Raw genomic sequence first — 26,609 nt, 5'->3', positions numbered from 1 at the left:
GGACCCCCATCTGAGTCTGCTGGGGACCACCCCCCGGCCTGGCCCCTGGCCCACCAGCCTCGGCTCTGGAGCAACCACAGCCCCACCGAGCCTCTCGGATCTTTCGGGCCCCTCTCCCCTGCTCTCGGCTCCCCTGCCCGAGGGGCAGACCCAGAGGAGCATGCGGCCTCACTGGCCCACGAGGGGCCGTGGGCGCGACTTCTGCCGACTGGACGGTGCCACCTGGGGTCGTGAGGAGAGAAAGAGCGGGCTCCACGGGCTCGTGGTGGAGCACACTGTGGGCAGCACGCGCAGCCCAGCCTGTGGGCAGGAGGCCTGTGGGATCTGGACCCTGAGGTGGGATCTCCCGGGCTGACTGCAGAGACGTGGCCCCTGGCACCGGGAGGTGCCAGACCCCGTGCGTCAGACGTGGGCTGGCATCTCGCTCGCCCGTTTATGCTGTGTGTCCCCAGCGCGCCGCCCAGGGAAACTGGTCTGGCCACTGAATGGGCTCCGACCCTGGGGGCCTGGCCGAGGACTCACAGGCCCCCCCATTCCATGAGGGTGCGAGACCTCAGGCCAGCACCTCCGACGAGGAGGCTGGGTGGGCCCGGGACCTGGATGGACAGATGGCAGACCCCCTTCCTGGGAGGACCCCCTCTCTGGGCAACTCCTTGGAGGGAGGGGCAGCTGCCTGGGAAGTCAGGGCCCCAGCCCTGGGGACTCCAGTCCAGCCCAAGGAGAGTCCTTGGCTGCCTCCTCAGAGCCGCCCAACACCTTCTTTGCCCTCCTCAGCCCATTAAGAATGTGCCCGCTGTCGGGGGGGTAAAAATAGAAGCTGACACTTGGCGGGGGAGGAGGGCGCCCCCGACCCCTCGGACGCGGCCCCCTCCTCGGGCCTCCTCTGCTATTCCTATACTTGGTCAGGGGCCTCGGGGCACGGCCCCTGCCCGCCCGCACGCGCCCAGCCACCGAGCCCGGCCAATGGGCTGCCGGGCAAGATCGAATGTCACTATAACTCGAGGGCGCGCGGCTGGCGGGCAGTGCCTGAGCCGGTCCTGTCCACAGGAAGCTCCTGCCTGTCTCTCCAGACCCAACCGCAGGTCAGTAGAACCACGGGCAGCCCTGGGCCTGGGCCGGCCTGCTGTGTGCTGGCTGCCTGGGGTCCCGGGACACAGACACCACGCCTTCCAGCCTCTCCACTCTAAGCACAGCATCTCAGAGACACCAGGAAGCCACCCCGGGGTCTCAGGGGTCTGGGATGTGGGCACTGCGGGGTCACGTTTGCTGAACATCGGATGTAGGAGAAGCCGTTTTAGACCCGAGCACAGGATCTGGAGAGGGCCAAGATGAGGAGGAAGGGGGACCCCTGGAAGGCCCAGGGGGGCGGTCCCCAGGCAGACAGCTAGAGAGAGCTGAGGATGTGGGGTGAAGAGGCAAGGAAGGGGCTTCGTCCAGGGCTTCAAGGCCACCCGCTGCGGTGGGAGCACTGCTGCCCACTTGGCCTTGGCCAGCGTTTCCTCGGAGGCTCAGGCTCTCGTCCCAGCAGCCACTGCCCCCAATGCCACCATCCGTAAAGATGAAGACGAGGGTGGGGCTTGTGTGATGCCCTACAGAACAGGTCTGTGCAAGGGGCGGCTGGGACCCCAGCAGCCTGGGAGTTGGTGTCCAGTGGTCAAGGCTGGGAGTGGACAGGACAGGGGCTGGGGCAGAGGGAGGCGCGGGCAGCCGGCATCTGTCTCTCCCGCCTGCCTCGGCCTGGGCAGAGAAGCACGTGCTCCCAGGAGTCCCAGCCCAAGCTCCCCAGCCCCAGGCCCCCCCACCGCCTTTCCTGTGCCCGCTGGGGCCGGGGCCCAGCCATCCTCCTGACGTCATGGGACGGGGCGCCCTCGATAGGCAGCAACCTTTCTGGTGCCCTCAACCATTCTGGGAGGAGACGGCTGGGGAGCCACGGCCACACGGGACGGCAGGGGCCCGGGGGTCATGGAAGAGGGTCAGGGTCCCACGGCGAGCTGGCGGCAGGGCCTCCTGGCTCCCCGCCCACCCCACCCCCCCCTTGTCACTTGGGAAGGAAGGAAGGAGGAGGGGTCCCCGAGGAGCAGTGACCTCAGAGGCTGTTTGCACAATGGCCCCTCTGAGGGCAGGACATGAAATGGACAGCTGGTTTCCTTCTCAGCTGTCGAAATGCCACCCTGCCCCCAAGCACACCCCACCCCGGGCCCCTCCCCAACAGTGGGGGGATGGGGGACACGGAGGAGCCACGGTGTGACCCCGAGGGCTTCGCTGGGCAGAGGAGCAGGGACCCCGAGGGCCCTCAGTTTCCCTGTTTGGAGGGTGGGCACCCTGCCCGGGGGTGCAGGATGGAGTTCTCCGGCCCAGAAGACAAGAGGGCACAGAGGCCTGCAGGGGAGCTGACGGGGGTGGGGTGGGCGGGCCAAGACCTGAGCTGGTGGATGTTCTCAGCCCCCCTCCCAACATCTTGGGTTTCTGGCAGAGGTGTCTTGGCTAATCTGGGTGCCTATTTCTGGACGTCTCAGCTGCCACTGACTCCTTAAAAATAACCCACCCTGGACTCCAGCCGACCACCCCTCTCAAGGCGGTGACAGGTGTCAGGTGCCGCCAGGGGCAGAGGTGGGCAGAGCCGGGGCATGACGGCAGCCTGGGTGGGGTGGGGGCCCAGCACCCGGGGACAGGGTCCACGGGGGGCCGTGGGAGCTGTGTGCTGGGTGAAGCAGGAGGCTGTGACTCGAGGAGGCAGCAGAGCCCCAGGAAGGGAGAGCAGGCTGGGAAAGTGCTCGGCTTCCTGGAGGGGGTTAGCAGAGACCCATCCGCTGGTTAATTTTGCATGGAGCTTAAATTGCTTTGGGAAAATTAACATTCTTGACAGAGGCTTCGGAAAACTGTTCCCACCTTAGCAATGCGATGTAAATGCATTTTTCAATGATGAACTTGTGTTTTTCTTATACAAAGCTCCCGGGGGGGACCAGAACTATTGTCTTCAAGTGGGCTGTAGCGTGTTGTCATGAACTGTTTTTCAAAACCCTGGGCCAACATTCTGATGCAGCTGCCCCGAATGTTCCCAGGCCCCGGCTGCCTCAGGCCTGCACGGGGGCCAGCTCACGGAGAGACCGTCCCTGAGCGGGCTGGCCCGGAGCCGGCCGCACCTGGACGCACGCAGCCAGGCCCGGGCAAGAGCTTCTTTGCAGACGTTGACAAATTCAAGAGCATCTTTGGGGCCTGGGAAAGTAGGCTGAGGAGGAACGGGGCCGTTCACTCAGTTCTCAGAGGGCGTGTGGGCCTGGCAGGGGCGCCAGGCTGGGGAGGGGTGGCCGCGTGGACATTTAGAAACAAACCAGACACATCCCGGTGAGCTCAGGGCCCAGTCTGCTGGGGTGATGGGAGATGGAGGACGTGGATGCCTAGTACTCTTGTGATTTTGTAAAAGGGCTCTGCAGAGGGCCGTGAAGGACCCCAAGGAATCCCCGGGTGCCCCCATCAGAGAACGCAGCATCCTCACGGGAAATCATGAGTGGGAGCAGGGAGCATGGCTCATTCCCGAGGAGTGGGCCTTGTGGGGACGGCAGGCAGGAAGGCCAGGGAAGGTCCACAGTGCCCATTTTGAGGAGCCAAGCTCTGTAATTCAGAGGCTGCCTGGGAGCCCCCTCCCCTCCAGCCCCACCATCTAGACCCAAGAGCAGAGACTGCCAAGAGGGAGGTTTTGAGCAACCTCAGCAGGGCCTCGCAGGGGCCTGGAGCTGCCAGGAAGGGCCCCCCGCCCCAGCCCGCTCAGCCGCGTGCTTTCTGGATGATCCTCCTTGGGGAACGCTGCAGAGAGCATGTCGGCCCAGCCACCACCTCCCAGCTCCCGCCCAGCTCTGGGATTCCAGGCAGCAGGCCGGAGCCAGGCCCGGAAGGGGGGCGGAGGGGGATCGGATCTGGGGCGAAGAGGGCTGGGGGCCTGGGGCCTCGCAGGAAGCAAGGCAGCCTGCCGAGGAGGCCCTGTGCGGGTGCAGCCCGCCCAGGCTAGGGAGCTGGCCCTCAACCCCTGTGCAAGGATAGCCCCCCACAGTCGGCTCGCTGAGCCCACCCCCCACATTCCTGCACCTCGAGGCCCAGGCAACTCCTCACTCATGCCCTGTCTCCCCCCACCCCCTGCAGAAAGCACCCAGCCGCCATGTCGGACGAGGAAGTGTGAGTATCCGCCTGCTTCAAGCCCCCTGGACCTCGTGTGCTCAGAGGCCAGAGGAGGCCCCCCTCCCCGCCAAGAACTGACCCCTCACCGCTCCCCTTCTCCCCACAGCGAGCACGTGGAGGGTAAGTGTGGACGTCAGACTCTCCCTGCATCAGCTCTAAACAGAAAGGTGGGACGGGGCTCTCCACCTGTGGCCAGCACCTCGCCCGGGGAGGCCCCGGAAACCGCGGGCATGTGGACGCCCCTCTTCAAGCAGGCCCGCACCCCTGCCCGTGCACCTCCTCTCAAAGGACAGACCCCCAGCCCAGCCCATGGACACCCTGCCCGGTGACGCCCCACTTGCAGAGGGGAGGCTGCGGTCCCACTGCAGAACCAGGCCTTCGAGGCTCGGAGCCCTGCCCATGAGCCTCTGCGTCTTCGCGGTCCTCCCCTGACAGCGGCCTCGGTCCAGGCCGGCCCCCCGCTGCCCTCTAACCGCTTCCTCTCCTCTGTTCTACTCCCTTGCAGAAGAGTACGAGGAGGAAGGTAACGGAGGTGCCCCCCAGGCCCCCGCCCAGCTCACCCATTAACCGTCCACCTCTGTGGTTATTAATCCCCACCTCCCGCACCCCTAACAGCCACCTCCGCCCTCCATTGAGAGGCGCTCAGTAATCATCCATTAACACTTCTGTATTATTATGTATCACTTATACATAATAATCTCACGGTATCTCTGGTGTGTGAGGCTGGCTGGAATTTGGTCATGAAGACACTAATAGCAAGTCTGGAGTGCCGCCCACCTGCCTCACTCTGCCTGTCTTACCGTCTCTGTGTCTCTGTCTCTCTATCTCTGTCTCTCTCTATCTCTGTCTCTCTATCTCTCTCCATCTCTGTCTCTCTATCTCTCTCTATCTCTGTCTCTCTGTCTCTGTCCCTGTCTCGCCCAGCTCTCCGCCTCTCCCTCCCTCTGGGAGTGGGGACCCCAGGTGAGTCAGGAGGCCCTTCCTGGGGGGTCGAGCCCTGGCAGGAGGGGAGCCCGGCCCTGGGAAGGGTGTGCGGGGCAGTCCGCAGGCCTGACGGGCACCCCGGGCCCTGCTCCACCGCGGCCAGGCTCTCCCGAGCTCCGTTGGGCCGGCTCTCCTGTGGGGTGTTCTGGAAGCTAGGTTTTGAAAATATTTTGAAAACACTTGGCTACTCTAGCTACGTGAGCAACACTCTTCCTTTTTCTGCTGAAAAGGTGGAGAGACTTCTTTCTGAGAGGGAACCGCGGTCCTGGGCGGTGCCCTCCCAGGGGAAGGCGATGGGGTGCGTGGGCAGGTGCCCCGAGTAGGCTCCTCCAACGCCTGCCTCTGCTGCCCGCCACTGGGCCCCCTGAGGACGCCAGCCCACACCTGTCCCCTAATACCTGTCCCCACCTCCGGTACCTTCAGGGTCCGGTTACTTAGTGGAACCCTTCGGAGCACAGACACCTCAGTCCAAGGAAAGGGGAGGGCGGGACCCCCAGGACCTGAGCAGGCCGCGCTGCAGAGGCCTACGGGCCCATGGTGCCTGCCAGCCTCCCTGGTGCCTGGAGCGCCTGCTGCCTGCGGCCCCCCAGCCTGGAGCGCCTCCCTTCCCGGCCACCCCTTGCTTGGCCCCCTAACGATTGTCTTATTCCCTCTCTCCCTCCTGCTCCGTCTGGTTCCCACTGCAGAAGAGGCCCAGGAGGAAGGTAAGTGGGGTCCAAGACCCCGGCCCCCAGCCACCCTCCAGCCCTCTGTCCAGTGACCCCGACCCTCACGTGACCCCGCGTGCCCCACCCTCTAAGGGCGTGCAGTGCGCTCCTGGCCTAACCTCTCCTCTCTCCTTCTGCCCCTGCACACCCAGCGTCCCCCCCGCCTGCAGAAGTCCCTGAGGTCCACGAGGAAGGTACGCGGACGCAGGACTTCTGGGCCCCATGTGGAGCCCGGGGCTGGCTGCGACACAGTGGGCCGGGGAGGGGGCGGCAAGGTGCCAGCCAGCCAAGGGGCCCCCACATGTGGCCCCCATGTAACCCACTAACCACGGCCAATGCTTGACCAGAGCAGGCCGGCCCCCCAAGGGCGAGCACTGCGCTCCCAACGTGGGCCCAGGCACCCCTAGCCCAGGGAGGGCAGGTCAGTAGGGAGGCCGCTGGACCGCATGAGACCTAGCTGTCCCTGAGGCCCGCCTCCTGCCCCGAGGTGGGCACCTGAGGGTCCCCGGCACCTGACCCCTCCACTGGGGTCTCGGGGGAGCCCAGGGTGATGGGGGAACAGCCCCTGCGATCTGTGCCCCCAGCCAGGCCGAAGTGCCCCACACAGGCCCCCTCTAGCCTGCCCCAGGGAGCTCCCTCCCGGGTCAGGGGCAGGGCTGGAGAGTGGGAGGGTCTGGAACCCTGGGGTTGGCACAGCAGTCAGGGCAGCTGAGAGCTGGTACCCAGCACTCAGGCCCCTCCGTGGGCACAGGGAGAAAAGGCAGTGGGTGCCCCGGCCTCGGGCCGGTAGGAAGCTTCCCTTCCAGGCCCCAGGGGCCACCCTCCAGGCCACGGCCCTGCCCCCAAGGAAGTCCTCGGGGGCCTGAAGGAGGTGGGAAGTGGTGGTGGGGTTGTGCTGCCAAGTGAGGCAGGACCCCAGTGGCCCCTCAAGCAGGAGGGGTCCCCTGAGAGAAGCGAAGCCTGGCCTGCAGGCAGGGACAGGACTGGAGGGGGGGTGCTGCCCCGGCCAACATTGACCTTGTCTTGCTCACTCCCCGCACGCTCCCCATCCCCGGGCCTCGGCCACTGACCCTCCTGTGGCGACCGGCTGTTTCCATTAACCCGGGATCCTTTCTCCTTTGACCTCTGACCCGTGCGTTGCCTCTTGTTCCATGGCCCTCCTTAGTCCATGAAGTTCATGAACCAGGTATGTGCCATGACTTCAGTCCCGTGTGGGTGCGTGTGCACACGGGCCGTGTGTGGGTGTGAGCCACAGCCTGGCCGACGAGGAACAAGAGGGGCCGTGTAACTCACTCACCTGCTTGCCCGCCACCCGCCCCCAGCCTCTTCCTGAGGTTCACAGTGGTTCTCTCTCCCCCTCCCCACCCCTCGGTGCCGCTTCTCCAGAGGAAGTCCAAGAAGGTACGCTCGCTGCCCCCCGCGGCCCCTGCTGAGGCCTGAGCACCCCCCGCTGCCATCCGGAAGGCTGGGCCCTGGGTGGGACGCTTAGGCCAGGGATGGGGAGGGTGGCTGTGGGTCAGACGGCTGGCAGGCAGCGAGCATTCAGGACTGAGGGGGTGAGGCCCCGCCCGGGTCACCGCAGGAAGGTGGGGGTAGCCAGGCCCAAAGGGCCTGACAGGGGTGCTCGGAGGATGGTACTGGGGTCCACTGGGACGCCCTGGACCCACCAGGCTAGGTGGAGAAGGGCAGAGGGGGAGAGGCAGGGCCCCAGACAGCAAGGAAGGCACAGCGCAGAAGTCGCGGGGGGGAGGGAAGTGTGGGAAGGCAAGCCGGGTGAAGCAGAAAGTCAGGCTGAGGCCGAGGCGGGGGCCCGGGGGCCTGGAAGTACTGGGGCCCCCTGGGTGGAGCTGTCGGGGCCCAAGTCAGAGGCCCCCGCCTTCACATGGCCTTCGTGGGGCTGCAGGGGGCCTCCTCTCGGGGCCTGCACCCAGAGCACGGGCTGCAAACTGTCTCCCCTCCCGGGGCCTCAGCAGGACCCCCTGTAAGACCAGGGCCCGGCTGGGCCCAAGGGACACCCTGGAATCAGCCCTGGGGCTGACAGACCAACAGACAGGCAGGCTGGGGCTGCCAGGTCGCATCCCGATTGCCCGCCGCCTGGGAGCTTTGCTGCCTGGCGCTTTGCCTCCCCTGTTCCTCGCCCCGCTCCCAGCCCCCAACCAGGTGCCGGGGGGTGGGGGGCAGTGACGTCAGGCCCACCTGGAAGCTGAGCAGCCCCAGTAGCCGCAGGAGGCTGTTTGTGCGAGTGGGGGCCGGTTGCTAAGCAACCTAGGGGTCCGTGCACTTAGGAAGGGGATGCCAGGGAGACCCTGACCACAGCCCACCCGCCCCGGCCAGGCCCCCAAGTAGGGACACCGGCAGCTCAACATGGACGGCCCTGTCCTTGCCACCAAAGGCCCAGGAGCAGGGGCAGGCGCCTGGCCCTCAGGGCTGAGCTGATGCAGGCTCCCGCGCCTCTCGGGGCTCAGCCTCAGCGCGCTCGTCCTCTCGGCTTGGGACCTCAACTAGCCAGGCTTCCATAGGTCTGAGGTCCCAGGAGACGTTATCAGCCTCCTTGTTCGAGAATCCCTGCGTTTCAACTCAATGGAATCCAGGAGTCAGGCCCCCAGAGCTGCCCGCGCCTAGCCATTGTTGTTCAGTCACTTGGGCATGCCCAACTCTGCTCACACTCACGTCCACGGAGCTGGTGATGCCATCCAACCACCTCATCCTCTGTCTCCCCTTTTCTTGCCCTCAATCTTGACCAGCATCAGGGTCTAGGTGTGTCATAGCTTTTCTTCCAAGGAGGCCACCTCCAGTGGAAAGGCTTAAGGAAGCCTGCAGCCAGCACCCACAGGCCCTTGGCGGCCCCTCCAGCTACCGCTGGCCTTCTGGGGCTGGGGGTCTCCCCAGGCATGCTGGCCCCGCAGTTAGCTCTCACAGACCTTCCCAGACAGAAGCCCTGCAGCCTTCAGCGGGGGTCACCGATGGGGTCCAGGCCAGCGCCCGCCCGGGGAAGCGGGGTTCAGGAGTGCCCCGGCTGGCCCGCCCCCAGCCTGCGCCCGCGCCCGCCCCGCGCCTGTGCCCGCCCCCAGCCCTCTCCCGCGCCCGCCGCTTTCTCTTGCATGTGCGCTTCTGCCTGAAGACGCGGAGCACGAGGACTGGGAGGACCAGGCAGGTAAGGCCAGGCCTCTGGCTGCACGCGGTGTCCGTGTGGAGTCTGGACAGACCCTGGCAGAGAGGCCCGACCGCCCGGGGTCCATCTCGAGGGCTCTCCGTGCCTCTGCTTGGCCACCTGCCCACCTGCCCGTCCTGCCTGTCTGACGCCAGGGCCTCCGAGGGCCAGGCCTTGCTGCTTCAAGCTGCGCGGGCTGTGGGGCTTAGCTCTGTCCCGACCTGAGCTTCCGCCCCACACCGACACTAGGGGGTCAGCAGGGGCCCAGCAGGCACGTCAGGAGGAGGGCAGGAAGGCGCTTCCTCCACCTGGCCCACAGCCTCAGTCTTGTCTCTGCCCCGAGGGTGTGGCACCCCCGGGCCCCTTCTCTCCTTCTTTTCTCCACCCGTCCTGCCCTGGGCCCTGCACCCATTCTCCTCCTCAGAGCCCACGGGGGCTCCTGCGTACAGGCCCTGGTGGGGGCAAGTCCCCGGCCTCTGGTGGGCAGGGAGGGCGGGTCCACGGGAGGGGGGCCCTGGTCAGGCGTGTGGGGACCTGAGTGAGCTGCCCTCTCACCTGGTCTCCCTGTCTCCTCTCCTCCCCCCGCCGACGCCGCCCTGCTGATCAGAGGAGAAGCCGAGACCCAGGTGAGTGTGGGGCTGAGCCGGGCGACGGGGGCCTGTGAGGCCTGGGCCTCGGACGGCCCGGTCCCGCGAGAGAGGCCGCGAAGCTCGTTGGGCCCTGGGGACCTGAATCCTCAAGGGGCCGCAGCCACCCGTTTGCTCCTGAGTTTGGGGTCCTGGATTCCGGGTGAGGCTTGCCCGGGGAACGGGGTCACAGGGCAGCTGATGCACTCCTCCCAGGCAGGGCTTCACCCTGGGGTTGGGTAGGGATGGACTCTGGAGGTCCAGTCCATGCCCCAGACCCTGCAGGCTAGACAAGGATGGCTTCCTGCAGGAGGAGGCGCTGGGCAGAGGAAGAAAGGGGGCAGAAAGTTGGGAGAGTCGGGGCAGAGGGAGGGAGGCCCCGTGGAGCCCCCATGGCCCTTTCCGGTGCCCACCCTCCTGGCCGTGCTGCCGCCCGCATCTCCCGGGGCCCTCGATGTGAGTGGTGGGGTGCTGGCAGGGAGGCTCTCGGCCTTGAAACCCGCCTGGGAGCAAAGCCTTGACCGGAGCCCCCATCCTCCCCTTCGTGGGGGCCTTGGGCCCCCAGGGGAAGCGTTGACCTCGTTCAAAGAGGCTTTCTCTTGCTCATTTGGCTCACGCGCTAGTGGTTCAGAGGTTTCTTGTTTTAATCCAGCGTTCCTGATTTTCTGTTTCTGATAAGTACGTGCGAGCCCACGGCCCTCTGTACGTGATTCACCCCCCGTCCTCGGGGGACACGCGCCTCCTTTGCTCTGCAGGGGAAGGCGTGTCAGCGCCTCTGAGCGCAGGCCAAGAGCTCGCTCCCACTTAGGGGAGCCCTGTGGACTCTCCACAGAGGACTGGAAATATGCGAATGTGTAGCCAGCCCGTTTCCATCCGTTACACTTTATTTTTCAGCAATTTTAAAGAAAGCTGCCGGGTCACAAGATATTTTCTAGTTTTAAAAAAATGTTTGTGTTTTCATTATGAAAATAAAACACCTCATTAAAGAAAATTTGGAAAATACGTAAAAGTCCAATGAAAAAAAAAATCATCTATAACTCTCCCACCCCGCCAGCCAGACTGCGGAAAAGAGGAGAAAGAAATACAAAGGCTTATTTTTTCCTACTCTTTTTCCATGCATAGGACTCGGAAAAAAGGACTGAAACTCTGAGCTGTTTTTCAAACATCGTCTTGTCTATACAGCCTTGAATTCTGCTTTTCAAAAATGCAGCGCTGTCCCTAAGTATTTTTCCATGTTTTTACATAGTCTTCTTAAATATTTTGAATGGCCACATAATATTCCATCAATTGGACAAACCATAATTTTCCTAACCGTTCCTCTCTTGCAGGATATTAAGGCTTTCCCCAATATTTTACTATCATAAATAACGCCGGGTGGAAAGCATTTTCTGTCTTTTGGCTTATTTGCCTAGGCCGCATTCCCAGAATGGAATTACTGGGTCAAAGACTAGGAACGTTCTTAAGGCTTTTGATGTCCGCTGCCAAAAGGCTTCCACGAGGACCGCCAGCGCGGCCTCCACACCGCATGCCCGGGCCCGCGACGTGCCTGCACACGGAGCCTCTGACGGGTGGATGAGAAACGGCCTCTCTGGCTTGTTTTCGTTCACATTCCTCTGATGGCTCGGGAGCCTCTCCCTCATGTGTTGACTGGTGGTCTTTCTTCTCGGGGAGCTGCTAGCGTTCAACCTCTGGCCATTTATCTAACGGCGGGGGCGTCTCTATGTTTTCTTAATCATCGGTTTGCATAAGGATATAAGTCTTCTCTGTATTTGCTGAAAATATTTTTCTAGTCTGGTTTCTCCCCCCCTTCCACGTTGTGCCTTTTTCCATAAGTTTTTCATTTGCATGGCCTCCTCTGGCCATCTTTGCCTGAGTGGGGCCTTCTGAGCTCAGAAAATCGCTTCCCTCGCCAGCATGCCGATCCACATTCAGTTCCACAATCTTCTTTTTTGAAGAAGCTCTTGCTTCTGCTGTTGATTTAACTCTTTGCTCCGTCCGAGATGTCTGGGGGGAGGGGGAGGGCCACGGCCACCCTGGCCGGAGGGATTCGAGAGGGATCTCATCTCTTTTCCGCACGGCGTGCGTTCTGCCCAGCACCCCCTCCTCTGGGTCCCCAGAAAGAGAGGTCAAAGGGTGACCAGAGCAGCGCAAAGGGTCAGCCGAGATGGCCATGCCTGACCGCAGAGGCCGAAGACCCGGGAACGGTCTCTGGTGACCGCCTTGCCTTCTTTTGTTTGAGAAAGAGAGCAAGGCCACCCTTCTTGGGTGAGCAGGGGTGAAGCAGCCCTTGAGAGGCCTAGGAGTGGGCGAGAGAAGGACGATAAGAGGTTATAAGCTTCTAGAAGTGCCAGGCCACTCTGGGGACAGAGGGCTATATATTTGATAAGAGCACCAGTCTCCTGGTGGGGACCCACTCACCGTTCTCATGAGCCACTCTCTCTTCTTCAGACTCACTGCTCCTAAGATCCCGGAAGGGGAGAAAGTCGACTTCGATGTAAGTTTACGGGACCCAGGTTTACACAGTCTCCCCAGACCCCCAGCCTTTGGCTTCAGCCTAAGCCTGAGAAGGTCACATCCTCTAGAGCAGCCAGAACTGGGGCTTCCTGGTTCCATGCAATCCCGCTGTGATTCATTCCCGGATCAGAGGGAACTCGTCCGGGAACACCACCTTTCTCCCCTCCTCCCCAGCCATCCATCTCCCCATCTCCCCATCTCTCCCCATCCATCCAATCACCCACCCAACTATCTATCATCCATCTGTGCATCCCATCTGTCCATCCACTCCTCCAGCCACCCCCCCCCATCTACTCACCCACCCATCCATCTGTGTGTTCAACAGACTACCTCGTTCCCCAATTTCCTCTCCGTCCAACCCACTCAGGCATCTCTGGGCTTAACAATGAGGCCAAGTCAGAGGCAGTCCATCCCAGGGGTGCTCACTGACCTCAGGGCTCTGCACGGCCTGGACTCAGCCACAAGGAGGGCACCACTCTGACCCCGTGGCTGAGGGAGCAGGCAGCCCAAAGTTCGAGAGGAGGGCAGGTATGACGGGCCCGTCCCCACAGGACATCCAGAAGAAGCGCCAGAACAAAGACCTCATGGAGCTCCAGGCTCTCATCGACAGCCACTTCGAGGCTCGGAAGAAGGAGGAGGAGGAGCTGGTCGCCCTCAAGGAGAGAATCGTGAGCGCAGCCCTGCAGCTCTGGGCGGAGGCCGGGCTGGTGGTTGTGGCCGGGGGTCCAGGGGAGGGCCAGGCTGGGCTGACCCGCTCCCCTCGGGCCACAGGAGAAACGCCGAGCAGAGAGAGCCGAGCAGCAGAGGATCCGGGCGGAGAAGGAGCGGGAACGCCAGAACAGACTGGCGGTGAGGTGGCCCCCCGCCCAGCCCGGCCCCCCGCCTGGCCTCCAGTGCAGCCCCCAGCCCGGCCTCCAGCCCGGCCCGACCCCAGACCAGCCCAGCCCCCCGCCCAGCCCCCCCACCAGCCCCCAGGCTCCCGGGCCTCCCCATTTCTGACATTCCCCTTGACACTGGCCTAGGAACCCAGGCCATCAGCCAAGCTCCCCCTGCCCTGCAGAAACCCTGCGAGAGGGCAGATTCGATGGGGACTGTGACCTTCCAGAAGGTTCCCAGCCCAAGCAGGTCCTCGACAGCCGTGCTGAGGTCTTGGTTGGGAAGGTCCTCGACAGCCGCGCTGAGGTCTTGGTTGGGGAGGTCCTCGACAGCCGCGCTGAGGTCTTGGCTGGGGGTGGGGGTGTCCCTGCAGGAGGAGAAGGCACGGCGGGAGGAGGAAGATGCCAAGAGGAGGGCTGAGGACGATCTGAAGAAGAAGAAGGCGCTGTCCTCCATGGGGGCCAACTACAGCAGCTACCTGGCCAAGGTGAGTGCGGGCGCGGGGCCGAGCTGCCCACCGTGGCCTGGGCCAGCTCGACGCGCCCCTCCCATGTCCCCTCAGGCAGACCAGAAAAGAGGCAAGAAGCAGACGGCCCGGGAAACGAAGAAGAAGGTCCTGGCCGAGCGGAGGAAGCCCCTCAACATCGACCATCTCAGTGAGGACAAGCTCAGGTGAGGCCCTGCCGGGATTGGGGGCAGCGCCCGGACCCTCCTGCTGGGGCTGACCCGCCAGCCGCTCACCAACGGCTGCCCCCCAGGGACAAGGCCAAGGAGCTCTGGGACACCCTGTACAAGCTGGAGACCGACAAGTTCGAGTATGGGGAGAAGCTGAAGCGCCAGAAATACGACGTGAGTGTTGTGTCCTTGGCCTCACCTGCTGGCGGGCACCCCGAGTCCCCGGACCCCGAGCAAGGCCCCTGGCCTGCGGGAGGCCCTGCCCAGGTTGGCCTCATGTCATCCCGGTGCTCAGGGCTGGCAGGGGGTGCAGTGGGGCAGAGTGCCCTTGTTGCAGGGCGGGGGTCTAGAGACCTGGTGTCCTGAGCCCACCAGAGGGGCACTGAGTTCCTCTGGGGTCGGGGTTCTGCCTCACCCAGCCTCCTCTGCAAACCCAAGTTCCAGCCAGGCCAGCCCTGGGGACTCAGAGCTGGGGAGGGGGCCTGGCCGGTGCCTCCCCCACCCTGGGCTCACAGCTCAGGTCGGCAGCCCCGGGTAGACACCCTCCTTGGAGTCAGCATGGGCCTGGGTACAGAGCCTGATGATAGGCCCATGACAGAGCCTTCCCTCCAGCCTCCGGTGTCCCCTGGGGAGGACCGCCCACTCTCAGGCCCCTCTCCCGCTGGCCCCTGAGACAGAGGGTGTGGGTGACCAGTGCTGGCAGCTGGGGGAGTCCTGCCTCCTTCCCGGAGCCCAGGGCCCTGGGGTGGGTCGCCTGGTCCTCCTGCACTTCAATTTTCCCACCTCCCTCCGGGGAAGGACCCTCCCCCAGGGACCCGATGAGGGGGCACCGCGCTCTGTGCCAGTGCTCCCAGCTGGCTTGGAAACGGGCTTCAGAGGGCCCAGACTGGCCCCACTCACGCTGGGCCAGGAGAGCAGGCCCTGACGCTCGTGTGCACAGTGGCTACCCAGGAGCTTGGAGAGCCGAGGGCCTTGGACCAGGCTGGTCCTGAGCACGCAGGGCACCGAAGCCTTGGCCGCCCACCCAGCCCCTAACCATCTCGGTCTTTCTAGATCATGAACGTCCGGGCCAGAGTGGAGATGCTGGCCAAGTTGTAAGTCACTGGGGCCCACCCTGGGCCAGGCTCTGGTGTTCATGCGCGGTGGGCCTTGCGCTTGGCGGAAACCTGGGTCGTTGCGGGTGTCGGCGGCAGCGGGCACGGAGATCCCGGAGGACGTCCCTGGGTCCTCCCGCCCGCCTCCTCCCCCTTGCCTGCCACCTGGGGGCTTCCGAGGCTGACCTGCTGCCCTTCGTCGGCAGCAGAGGCTGGCCTTTGCCTCCCTAGCCTCCCCCAGGCGGTCAGCAGGAGGGAGCAGCCAGGCCGGGGAGCGAGATGGCCGCGGGGCTCTGAGCTCCGGCCACCAGGCAGGGGCTGTGCTTGCGAGCCCACCTCCAGCCCGTGCCCCTGCCCCACATCCTGCAGAGGCGGGCAGGTAAGTGGCCAGCTCTGGGGCTGCGGTGTGTCATGGCCCAGGTGTCCAGCTCAGGCCACCAAGAGTAAGTCAGAGGCACGAGTCTAAGCCCCTCCAGACCGGAGGAGCCGGGACAGTAAAAGCACCGAGGCCTGCCAGGGCCGCCGAGGGGCCCACGGGCAGGAGGCCACCACGCAGCCTGGCCCCGTGCGAATGCACAGGTAAGTCCCCTGTGTTGTTTGCAGATCACCAACCTCAGGAGCCGCATCGACCAGGCCCAGAAGCAGTGAGTAGCCCTGCCCGCCCCATGCTCTGCGCCAGGCACGCAGCCCCAAGGGGTCGGCTGCCACTGCCCCCAGGGGCCCGGAGATGTCAGCCTGTGCCAGTGGCAGGCGGCCCCCAGCAGAGCAGTAACAAGATTAACTGGCTGGGCCTTTGGGCCGGCATGCTGGGCCCTGAACCCCGGACCTGCAGCCTCCTGTCTCCCCCATCCCCAGAGCCCAGGAGGACAGGTGGGGAGAGCCAGCAGGAGGCCCCCAGGGTGGCCTTCAGGGTGACCTGCGCAGGGACTCAGCAGACCCTGCACAGCCTGGCATGAGACCCCTGGTCTGGGGTCAATGAGCCCGCTGGGTCCACGGGACCCTTTGCAGCAGCTGCCAGGAAGGGCTGGAGGGCGTGGGCCCAGGTGCCCCCTGCTGAGGTTCAGTGCCCGAGACTGGAGGCTGAGCTGGGGCCGCCCCGAGGGCTGCAGAGGGGTCTGGCAAAGGCTCACACCCTCTGCCCCGGGCTCTGTGGCGTGAGGCAGGGGTTCTTGCAGGTCACTTGGCTAGGTGTGTGTGTGAGCATGTGGCTTCTGCTGAGGGCCGTGGGCCGTGAGCAGTGCCAGGCCTTCCCCTGAAGCCTTGGGAGCCGCAGGGCCCATTCCAGCCTGAAGCTGCCCACAAAGAATGCCGATGACCGCCCACCCCCGCGGCCTGGCCCCCCGCCAGCTCCTGGCTGCCTGCTGCACACAGGGCTCAGACAGATGGGGTGGGCTCCTGAGGACCCCCATCGCCCGAGGTCCCATTCTCACCGGTGACTGAGGGGCTGAGATTCTAGAACAAGACGGAGGCCTCCCAGGTCCCGAGTCTGTCAGGCTGGACTGCTGGCCTGGAGTGAGGAACCAGAGCTGCCCGCTGCCCCTGCCCATCCTGGCCGGAGAGTGGGCGGCCTGGCTCTTTTCAGGCCAGAATTACTGGGAGGATGGCGGCTACCAGCAGGGACAGCTGCCTGGGCAGGCTCGGGTCTGCCTGACATAAGACCCCGTGCCCCGAGTCCATCGGGTGGGGAAGGGAGGGAGAGGGGTCCAGCTCTTGCCAGCACCCCCTTAACCTCACTAACGCCCCCACCACAAAGTCGCCCAGGCCCGGGTGGGCAGGCACAGGTGAGTCACTGCGGCTGGACCAGGGCTGGGGATGCCCCTGGGCTGCTAGGGCTGGGCCAGGCCGAGCTTCCAGGGTCTGGGGTCTGCTGGGGGCTGGGGAAGGGGTCAGCTAGGGTCCCAGACGCCCTCATGCTCAAGACCAACTTGCTTCCCATTTACAGCAGCAAGAAGGCCGGGACCACACCCAAGGGCAAAGTCGGCGGGCGCTGGAAGTAGAGCGGCCGAGGAGGTTCCCAGAGGCAGAGACCCTCAGCCCGGGGGGTTCACACAGCGGCGTCCGGCCCCCAGGGGCCCCCTGCGTCTCTGTCCTCACTGTGTCCGTGCTCTGGGGCCTGTGAATAAAGCGAGCAGGCTCCCCTCCACCACGTGTGTGCTGGCTCATCAGTGGGGCCCACGGGTGGGCAGGGTATCGCGGGGGCTGCTCTGCAGCTTGAGGACCCAAGGGATCCAGGTGCTGACCTCGGGTTCGGCTCAGGAGACCCCCGGCTGTGGTCATCTATGCCCCAGAGAGCCCCAGGTGCCCACTGGCTCTGCCGGCGGCTACCGCTTGTGTCCGCAGACCATCACCCCGTCCCCACCCCGCGTGTGAGCCCACTCTGCTGGCCCCCGGCCCCCCCCCCGGATCTGCTCTGAAGCCAGTTTGGGGCAGCAGAGCTTGGCTTTTGCAGAGTGTCCGGAAGGCAGGCCTGGGGCACAAACGTCCCCCAGAAACAGGGCAGCAGGGAGCTTGCAGCAGAGGACGTGCACGCGGCCCCAGGGAGGGGGGAGAGCACATCTCAGGGAACAGTCGTGGCAACACAGACCGTTCTTTCTATATTATATGGGAACAGAGTGCTCCCTGTGTAAGTCTGAAAGGCCTGACCAAGTAGAATTACGGAAAATATAAATCACAAAAATTGGATCAAGACATAGAGCCCTGCTCAGCCAAGTATTCACGGAGGAAGCAGCCGAGCCTGGATGGCCCCCCGGGAGGGCTCTGCGGAGCAGAGGGAAGCGGGGAGTATCCTGGCCCAGGCTGCTGTGGGGCGCCAGGCCCCGGACAACGAGCTCGCCCACCCGGATTGTACGTGACCATACACAGTGTACACCCCAGCACACACACACACACGTCCACAGGCCCTCGGTCACCCCACCCCCGCATGCCAGGGCTCCTTGCAGTCGATGTGAATACCCTGCGCCCGGCCGCTGCGCCCTCCTGCAGCGGGGGACTCGAGGGTGAGCACCTCCACGTGAGAAACAGTGGGGTCCCCCCAGCCTAGCACCGTCCCTTCACATCGCACAGGAACGCCCTGGGGAAGGCAGTCAGCACACGGGGGCGGGAGGTTCAGCTCACAGAATCGTGCAGGTTCAGAACAACATGAACTGAGCTGCAGATGGTGGGACCGCTGGGGAGGAATAAGTCAGGGATGGGAGCGGGAGAGTTTCAAGCACGTCTCGGGGTCAGGAAGTCAGGAAGATGGAAGGCTTGGAGGTGGGTGTGAGAGCTCCGAACAGAAGAATTAGGCCTGACTGATGGACGCTGATGGGCCACCGTCCCTCTGAAGGAGAGTGTGCGTGGGAAATATGGCAGGCGTAGGCTATAGACGAGGCTTTGCAGCAGCTTCAGGCTCCAAGGGATGTCTCAACGAGCAGCCAGCCCTCTGCAGCCCAGTCGGAACCAATGGCTGGCAGCTTATGAGCGTAGGTTTAGAAATGCAAAAATGCACTCTGAATAGTTGATGGATCCCAGAGGAGATGGGGAAGACACTTAGGAAGCACCTTAGAGCTCCATCACAGAACAGATCCCTGCTGATTTGGGACCTACAGCGAGATGTCAAGCCCGCCCACTTCCGTTAGAACAAGGAGGGGAAGAGCCGTGTTTGCAGTAAGTTAAACGGCTTCCCAGGTGGCTCAAATGGTACGGAACATGTTCACAATGCAGGGGACCTGGGTTTGATCCCTGGGTTGGGAAGATCCCCTGGAGAAGGGACCGGCAACCCACTCCAGTGTTCTTGCCTGGAGAACTCCATGAACAGAGGAACCTGGCGGGCCACAGTCCATGGGGTCGCAGAGTCAGACATGACTGGGCAACTAACACTGAGATGTCACCGTCAGGAAGTTAGGAAAGGAACGAGACACAAAACCCGAGGGGAAGAGAAGCCTGGGCGTGAGCATGGAAGATAGGAGACAGTCTAATAGAGGAGATTAGCGGGGAAAGCCAGCAAAGCAAGACGGGTTCTTCTGAAGGAGACCGATAGAAGGTCTGCCATGGAAACCAAGAAGATCAGGTAGGAGGGGGAGAAGGCCCAAACCCACTGACATGGAGAGAAAGCACATGGCAGAGGCGGCAGAGACGAGTCTATGATGCCTTTTCTATGACACGATATTTGAAAATGAGATAAAATGGTCAGTTTCCAGGGGAAATTTATTTCACTGAAGCTTGAAACTTGAATAGGCTGATTTCACATTAAAAATGTTGAACCAGTGATGAAATCCCCCTCCACCAAAAGCTTTCGAAAGCTACACCACGACCAAGGGAGAGTCCCCTCCAATGCAAATGTAATTTCACACCAGAAAACTGAGCAGTGTAATGATTTATGGCACACAAACACAAGCAGTCCAAAGGCTGGGAAAACATGGATGATACAGCGCCCGGTTCACGGTTTCTTAGTCAACCTAGAAGGCAATTTCCTTGCCTTGAGGAAGGCGTCTCCCAAAATCCTACAGCAAATCATCCTAATAGTGAACGCTTGGAAGATCACCTTGAAGATCAAGAGTAAGGCAGAAATGTCAGCTTCCTTATTTTCTTGCCTACTAATCCCTGGAAAGAAATGGGCGTTCATCAGAATCAGATAACTGTCTATAAAGAAAACCAAGGAAAACTGCTATTTTAAGCTGTGGATGTGACTGGTGATGGAAGTAAAGTCCGATGCTATAAAGAGCAATATTGCATAGGAACCTGGAATGTTGTTAGCTCCATGAATCAAGGTAAATTGGAAGTGGTCAAACAGGAGATGACAAGAGCGAACATTGACGTTTTAGGAATCAGTGAACTAAAATGGTCTGGGATGGGTGAATTTAATTTAGATGACCATTATATCTACTACTGTGGGCAAGAATCCCTTAGAAGAAACAGGGTAGCCCTCATGGTCAACAAGAGTCCAAAATGCAGGACTTGGGTGCAGCCCCCAAAATGACAGCACGATCTCTGTTCATTTCCAAAGCAAACCATTCAATATCAGAGTAATCCAAGTCTATGCCCCAGCCACCAATGCTGAAGAAGCTGAACTTGAACCATTCTATGAAGACATAGAAGACCTTCTAGAACTAACACCAAGAAAAGATGTCCCTTTCATCATAGGAAATCAAAAGATACCTGGAATAACAAGCAAGTTTGACCTTGGAGTACAGAATGAAGCAGGGCAAAGGCTAACAGAGTTTTGTCAACAGAATGTACTGGTCATGTCAAACACCCCTTTCCAACAACACAAGAGGAAACTCTACACATGGACATCACCAGATGGTCAACACCAAAATCACATTGATTTTATTCTTTGCAACCAAAGATGGAGAAGCTCTACACAATCAGCAGAAATGAGACTGGAAGCCGACTGTGGCTCATTTCAGGTCATGAACTCCTTACGCAAAATCCAGACTTAAATCGAAGAAAGTAGGGAAAACCACTAGGCCATTCAGGTGTGACCTAAATCGAATCCCTTATGATTATAGAACGGAAGAGACAAACAGATTCAATTATCAGATTAGATCTGATAGAGTGCCTGAAGAACTATGGACGGAGGTTTGTGACATTACACAGCAGGCAGTGATCAAAGCCATCCCCAAGAAAAAGAAATGCAAAAAGGCAAAACGGTTGTCTGAGGAGGCCTTACAAATAGTTGAGAAAAGAAGAGAAGTGAAAGGCAAAGGAACTCTGAATGCGCAGTTCCAAAGTATAGCAAGGAGAGATAAGAAAGCCTTCCTAAGTAATCATTGCGCAGAAATAGAGGAAGACAGTACCGTGAGAAAGACTAGAGAGCTCTTCAAGAAAATGCCAAGAGATGCCAAGGAAACCCTGCATGCAGAGACGGGCTCCATAAAGGACAGAAATGGTGTGGACCTCACGGAAGCAGACTAAGAAGAGGTGGCGAGAATGCAGAGAAGTCGTGTACGGGAAAGATCCTCACGACCCAGATAACCGCGGTGGTGTGATCACTCACCTAGAGCCAGACATCCTGCAGTGTGAAGTCAAGTGGGCCTTAGGAAGCATCACTATGAACAAAGCTAGGGGAGGTGATGGAATTCCAGCTGAGCAATTTCACATCCTAAAAGATGATGCTGTGAAAGTGCTGCACTCAATATGCCAGCAAATTTGGAAAACTCAGCAATGGCCACAAGACTGGAAAAGGTCAGTTTTCTTTCCAATCCCAAAGAAAGCCAATGCCAAAGAATGCTCAGACTACCACATAACTGCACTCATCTCACACACTAGCAAAGTAATGCTTAAAATTCTCCAAGCCAGGCTTCAACAGTATGTGAATCGTGAATTTCCAGATGTTCAAGCTGGATTTAAGGGGGAAAAAAGTCAGAGGAACCGGAAATCAAATTGACAACATCCGTTGGATCATAGAAAAAGCAAGAGAGTGCCAGAAAGACATCTACTTCTGCTTCATTGACTACACTAAAGCCTTTGACTGTGTGGATCACAATGAACTGTGGAAAATACTCCAAGAGATGGGAATACTAGACCACCTCACCTGCCTCCTGAGGTCAAGAAGCAACAGCTAGAACTGGACATGGAACAACAGACTGGTTCCAAATAGGAAAAGGAGTGCGTCAAGGCTGTATATTGTCACCCTGCTTATTTAACTTCTATGCAGAGTACATCATGAGAAACGCTGGGCTGGAAGAAGCACAAGCTGGAATCAAGATTGCAGGAAGAAATACCAATAACCTCAGATATGCAGATGACACCACCCTTATGGCAGAAAGTGAAGAGGAACCAAAGAGCCTCTTGATGAATGTGAAAGAGGAGAGTAAAAAAGCTGGCTCAAAATTCAACATTCAGGAAGCGAAGATCACGGCCTCTGGTCCCATCACTTCATCGCAAATAGATGGGGAAACAAAGGAAACGGTAACAGACTTTAATTCTGGGGGCTCCAAAATCACTGAATATGGTGACTGTAGCCATGAAATACAAAGACACTTGCTCCTTGGAAGAAAAGTTATGACAAACCTAGACAGCATGATAAAAAGTAGAGTCATTACTTTGCCGACAAAGGTCCATATAGTCAAAGCTACGGTTTTTTCAGTAGTCGTGTATGGATGTGCTATTTGGGCCATAAAGAAGACTGAGCACTGAAGAATCAACGCTTTTGAACTGTGGCGTGGGAGGAGACTCTTGACAGTCGCTTGGACCTGAAAGACCAAACTAGTCAATCCTGAAGGGAATCAATCCCTAATATTCATTAGATGGACTGATGCTGAAGCTGAAGCTCCAATACTTTGGCCACCTAATGTGAAGAACTGACTCATTGGAAAAGACCCCGATGCTGGGAAAGACTGAAGGCAGGAGGAGAAGGGGACGACAGAAGATGGACGGTTGGATGGCATCACTGATTCAACGGACATGCGTTTGAGCAAGCTCTGGGAGTTGGTGAAGGGCAGGGGAGCCTGGTGTGCTACAGCCCATGGGGTCGCAAAGAGCTGGACACAAATGCGTGACTGAGCAACAGCAAGTTTTAGAATTTAGGGTTAGGATGTGTGTCAGTGAGCACAGGAGAGAAAAATTGAAAGTTATTACCAGGAGGCAAGGTTCCCAGATGTCATTTAGAACAGAACTGTGAGAAACACAATAAGAATAAATCTAACAAAAGGCACACGAGATAGAGGGATAATAAAACCCTTGGTTGAAAAGTATTGCAGATGGTCAGCACCCCTGGAAAGGTCACCCCTGCTCAACGAGAGGAAGATGCAGTATCTTTAAAATGTTCATTATCCCTAAATTAATCTGTGAATTCAGGGCAACTCACCCACATTCCAATATGGATTCCCAGATAAACTGACATTAATTCTAAAATTCCTGTGGAAGGAAATAGGGCCTGGCTATCAGAAGACTGAGGTGGGCAGAATCTTTCCTCCCAGCCACCTTCCATGTAGAGCTGGGTCCTCTAAGCCAGAGGACTGGGTGTTCCTCGATGGACACAGAAGTGCGGAGCCCCCGACGCAGGGAAACCTGATTGAGGGGCAGGTGTGGTAGCAGAAGGAACAGGGACGGGGTGGGCTGTGTGAGCTGAAGGAGGAAGCCGCAACAGGCGATCTGTGAGTTTCAGTTTATGCGGGGTTTACTAAGGACTGCAAGGAGATCCAGCCAGTCCATTCTGAAGGAGATCAGCCCTGGGGTTTCTTTGGAGGGAATGATGCTATAGCTGAAACTCCAGTACTTTGGCCACCTCATCCGAAGAGTTGACTCATTGGAAAAGACTCTGATGCTGGGAGGGACTGGGGGCAGGGGGAGAAGGGGACGACCGAGGATGAGATGGCTGGATGGCATCACCGACACGATGGACGTGAGTCTCAGTGAACTCTGGGACTTGGTGATGGACAGGGAGGCCTGGCGTGCTGCGATTCATGGGGTCGCAAAGAGTCGGACACGACTGAGCGACTGAACTGAACTGAACTGAAGGACTGGACGCCCACGTGGCTCAGCGGTAAAGAATCAGGCTGACATTGCAGGAGACGTGAGTTGGATCCCTCGGTCGGGAAGATCCCCTGGAGCAGAAATGGCAACCGCCTCCAGTATTCTTGCCTGGGAAATCCCAGGGGTGGAGGAGCCTTGCGGGCTACAGTCCGTGGGGCTGAGAGTCGGACACGACTGAACATGCACACACCTCGCACCGAAGGACGAGAGCTCGAGAAGCAGCCTCGCGGCACTCTGAGGAGCTGGTCCCAGGAGCTGGGGGCTGGCGATCAGCATAGCCGTGATTTTGTCGAAGAGTCCCTGCAGCTTCTGTCTTGGCAGACTGTCGCTGAAGGTCACGAGGAACAGGCATCTGAGTTAATGATTTCGGTGCTTCTCCAAGTATGAGGAGACGCGAGAATCCGGGTCCATAAATTTTCTCCTGAAAATGTCTAACTGAGGGCCTGTTCTGCCCGTTTCCCCAGAGCACCGAGTGTCTCGTTCCTGGCCTCTGCGTTGAATTCCTTCCAGGGTGTGTTGTAGGTGGGACTGGGCGGTGGGCAACATTCTTCTCAGCTGAAACAGCTGCACACCCACTGGAAGCAAAGCAAAATACCAGCACTGCCCTCCCTCGTGGTGGTTTGCATTCAGTCACTACATCGCGTCCGACTCTCTGCGACCCCATGGACCTCAGCACGCCAGGCTCCCCGGTCCCTCACCGTCTCTCCCAGAGTTTGCTCAAAGTCATGTCCACTGGGTCAGTGATGCCCAACCAGCCGTCTCATCCTCTGTCGCCCCCTTCTCCTTCTGCCCTCCGTCTTTCCCAGCGTCAGGGACTTTTCCGGTGAGTTGGCTCTTCTCATCAGGTGGCCAGAGTCCTGGAGCCTCAACATCAGTCCTTCCAATGAATATTTAGAACTGGTTTCCTTCAGCATTGACGGGTTTCAATCCTGGTCACTGAAAGCTCTACGTCTAATAAATAAGACATTTGAACTTTTAAGAAAAAAGTATAGGAGAATCATCAGGAAGCTCAACTGTCAAGGAAAATGTCTCAAACAAGCACAAACTCCACAAACCATAAGACAAAAGAGCAATACATTCAACAAGAATAAGGTTTAAAAAAGTAAAACTTCTCTGCATTTAAAGATACCACAAGTGAAAACCCAAGGCGTCTCTTGGGAGGAGGTATTTGTAACACACACATCAGTGGTGAAGAGTTAGTGTTCAGTGTATACCGTAGGCCCTCTGCCTCTGGATTTAACCTGCCTCAGACTGAAAATACTCAAGAAAGAGCATTCCAGGAAGTTCTCGAAAGCAAAGCCTGCACCTGCTGCGTGTCAGCAACTATCCGTGCGCTATTTACTCCACACTGCTCACAGCCAGTCACACACACACACACTGTGTTGCTGTTGTTGCCGTGGTTCGGTCACTAAGCCATGTCTGACACTCTGCAACACCATGGAACGTAGCCTGCCAGGCTCCTGTGTCCCTGGGATTTCCCAAGCAAGAATGCTGGAGCGGGCTGCCATTTCCTTCTCCAGGGGATCTTCTCTCCCTTGGGTTCGATCCTGTGTCTTGCACATCTCCAGCCCTGGCGGGGGGGGGGGGGGGGGTCCTTTTCCACTGAGCCACCAGGAAGCCCTGCTCATTGTATTCGGTATTATAAATAATGTAGAGATGACCTGAAGAACAGGGGGGCATGTAGGTAGGGTATGTGTAGACGTATCACTGTTTTATATAAGGGACTTAACCATCCCCGGATTTTGAGAGCTGTGGGGTCTCAGATCCAATCCCCCTCAGACACCGAGGACCGCCCTGCAAGAACTTGAGGACACCGTCAGGAAGGCAAGCAACTGCACAGAAGAGTGGGCCAAACAGAGTAGTCAGCCACAGAAAAGAGACCCTGAGTGATCACAGCAAGTGGGAAATCAAATACAGATGAGCACAGATGTCAGCTCAGACCAACGAGGTGAGCAGATGCCAGGGAGGGGAAGGAACGGATGAGGCCCGACAGGGCAGAGGGAGTGGCGGACGGACAGAGGCTCCTCTAACGTGATTCCTGACGGAGGCAAAGGTCAGCACCGGCTGCAGACGAGCCGGGATGAAAAATCAGTGCACGCAGAACACTCTGTCTCCGCGTCACACCTGCTGATGACTTAGGGTGACAGAAATATGCGCGCAATCTGCCACGGGCATGGAAAGGAATCCTGAGCCGAGCGGAGGACTATAGCCCGGAAGGCAGCCTCTAGGACGACACTGACGGACCGCTGCCTGGAAGCGTGCTTTTCAGCCCCGTTTTATGTCTTCTCAGAACAGAGAACATCAAACAAGTCAGGGGTGCATTCCTTCAAGGTTTCGAGAAAAAACAGACCAGCATGTATACAGTGAGTCAGGATGGCCTCGGCGCCTGGGAAGGCGGTCTTATCATCAAAGGAGCGCCCGCGTTGGCATCCCAGGAAAGGAAGTGTTTGTCTTTATCTGTAACATGGACATTCTTTACCTCTGGTCAATACGCCCTTTTCTTGAATGATTAAAGCAGATGCAGAAGACCTGGGGGGTAGGCCACAAACAGGCCATTTTGACTGAGCATCAAGTTTAAACTGAATCGCGTATAAGCCGGAATAATTTCCCCCAACCCTGAATATGCCAAAATTACTTTCGTTATTTCTCTCCTTAGAAAGCATCAGTAACCAAAATATTTGTCCCTTGATGGCAGGAGGCTCACTGTCCACCCTGGGTCCATCCTGCCCCTTGCATTAGGCTTCCTTTGTTCGTTTGCCTGAGTGTAGAGATTTGCTTAGCTATCCACATAGGGTGGACACTAATCAGACTCAGTAAACAAGCGAAGAGTCCTGCTAATGGGGAAACATCTCACAGGCGATGCATTTTATCAGGCACGCTGAACGGTCGTATAAACATTAAGCAGTGGACTTGTGTTATGATCGGATTGACAGGAAAAGACTGATAAACACATGTTATGAAAATACTAATTATCTGTAAAGCAGACTGGGAAAACATTGCTCATGCCTGCAGAGAGCCAGCTAAGCAGCTCATTTGAGGGGTCAGTGTTTGTTCCATCTTGGGAAATTCCTTCTAGGCGAGTCTCAGCCGCTCCGGAGGCAAATGTAGCAAGAAGTTTTCGCCAGGGCAGAGCATCCAAGGCAGCCCTGTTATCTGCTGCGACCCGGGCAAGGGAGTGGAAGGGTGTCTGCTTTGCCTCAGTGCTTTCTGCAGCCTCCTCAGCTATTTGGCCAGTGGTGCCTGATGGGTTTCCGACCATCTGTTGACACGCATTCCTGTGCTAGGAATTCGTTTTTCTAAGGGACTTTGCCACCAGTGTCTTGGTGCCCTGCTGACACAGATCTCTTGACTC

The 26,609-nt window shown here is 59.2% G+C and overlaps 1 protein-coding gene and 1 long non-coding RNA gene across 20 annotated transcripts; one reads left to right on the top strand and one right to left on the bottom strand.

The window, feature by feature from the left end:
• Positions 1-1,021: 1,021 nt before the first annotated feature.
• On the top strand, positions 1,022-24,511 carry TNNT3 (troponin T3, fast skeletal type). Of its 18 annotated transcripts, XM_060404150.1 has the most exons (18): positions 1,022-1,082; positions 4,138-4,170; positions 4,280-4,293; positions 4,679-4,696; positions 5,844-5,861; positions 6,017-6,058; positions 7,030-7,050; positions 7,251-7,265; positions 9,623-9,641; positions 12,090-12,135; positions 12,707-12,823; positions 12,927-13,004; positions 13,405-13,518; positions 13,594-13,703; positions 13,790-13,880; positions 14,760-14,800; positions 15,404-15,444; positions 16,743-24,511. In XM_060404150.1, exons 2-18 carry the CDS (start codon positions 4,154-4,156, stop codon positions 17,168-17,170), a joined length of 1,230 nt encoding a protein of 409 aa, XP_060260133.1. In that variant the 5' UTR covers positions 1,022-1,082; positions 4,138-4,153; the 3' UTR covers positions 17,171-24,511. The 18 variants fall into 18 exon arrangements, with proteins under 18 accessions (XP_060260133.1, XP_060260135.1, XP_060260134.1 ...); XM_060404152.1 differs by lacking the exon at positions 4,679-4,696; XM_060404151.1 differs by lacking the exon at positions 7,251-7,265.
• On the bottom strand, positions 10,508-12,993 carry LOC121817478 (uncharacterized). 2 transcript variants are annotated; one of them, XR_006057411.2, is made up of 2 exons: positions 12,586-12,993; positions 10,508-12,263 (listed from the first exon to the last, which is right to left on the bottom strand). It is a non-coding gene; the product is annotated as an uncharacterized LOC121817478 (long non-coding RNA). The 2 variants fall into 2 exon arrangements; XR_009597882.1 differs by having other exon boundaries at positions 10,508-12,201.
• Positions 24,512-26,609: the final 2,098 nt, after the last annotated feature.

The sequence above is a fragment of the Ovis aries genome, chromosome 21, assembly GCF_016772045.2.
Source record: "Ovis aries strain OAR_USU_Benz2616 breed Rambouillet chromosome 21, ARS-UI_Ramb_v3.0, whole genome shotgun sequence".
Taxonomy (NCBI): Eukaryota; Metazoa; Chordata; class Mammalia; order Artiodactyla; family Bovidae; genus Ovis; species Ovis aries.
Note: the sequence above shows the minus strand (reverse complement) of the source record. Positions and strands in the feature narration are given on the sequence as shown.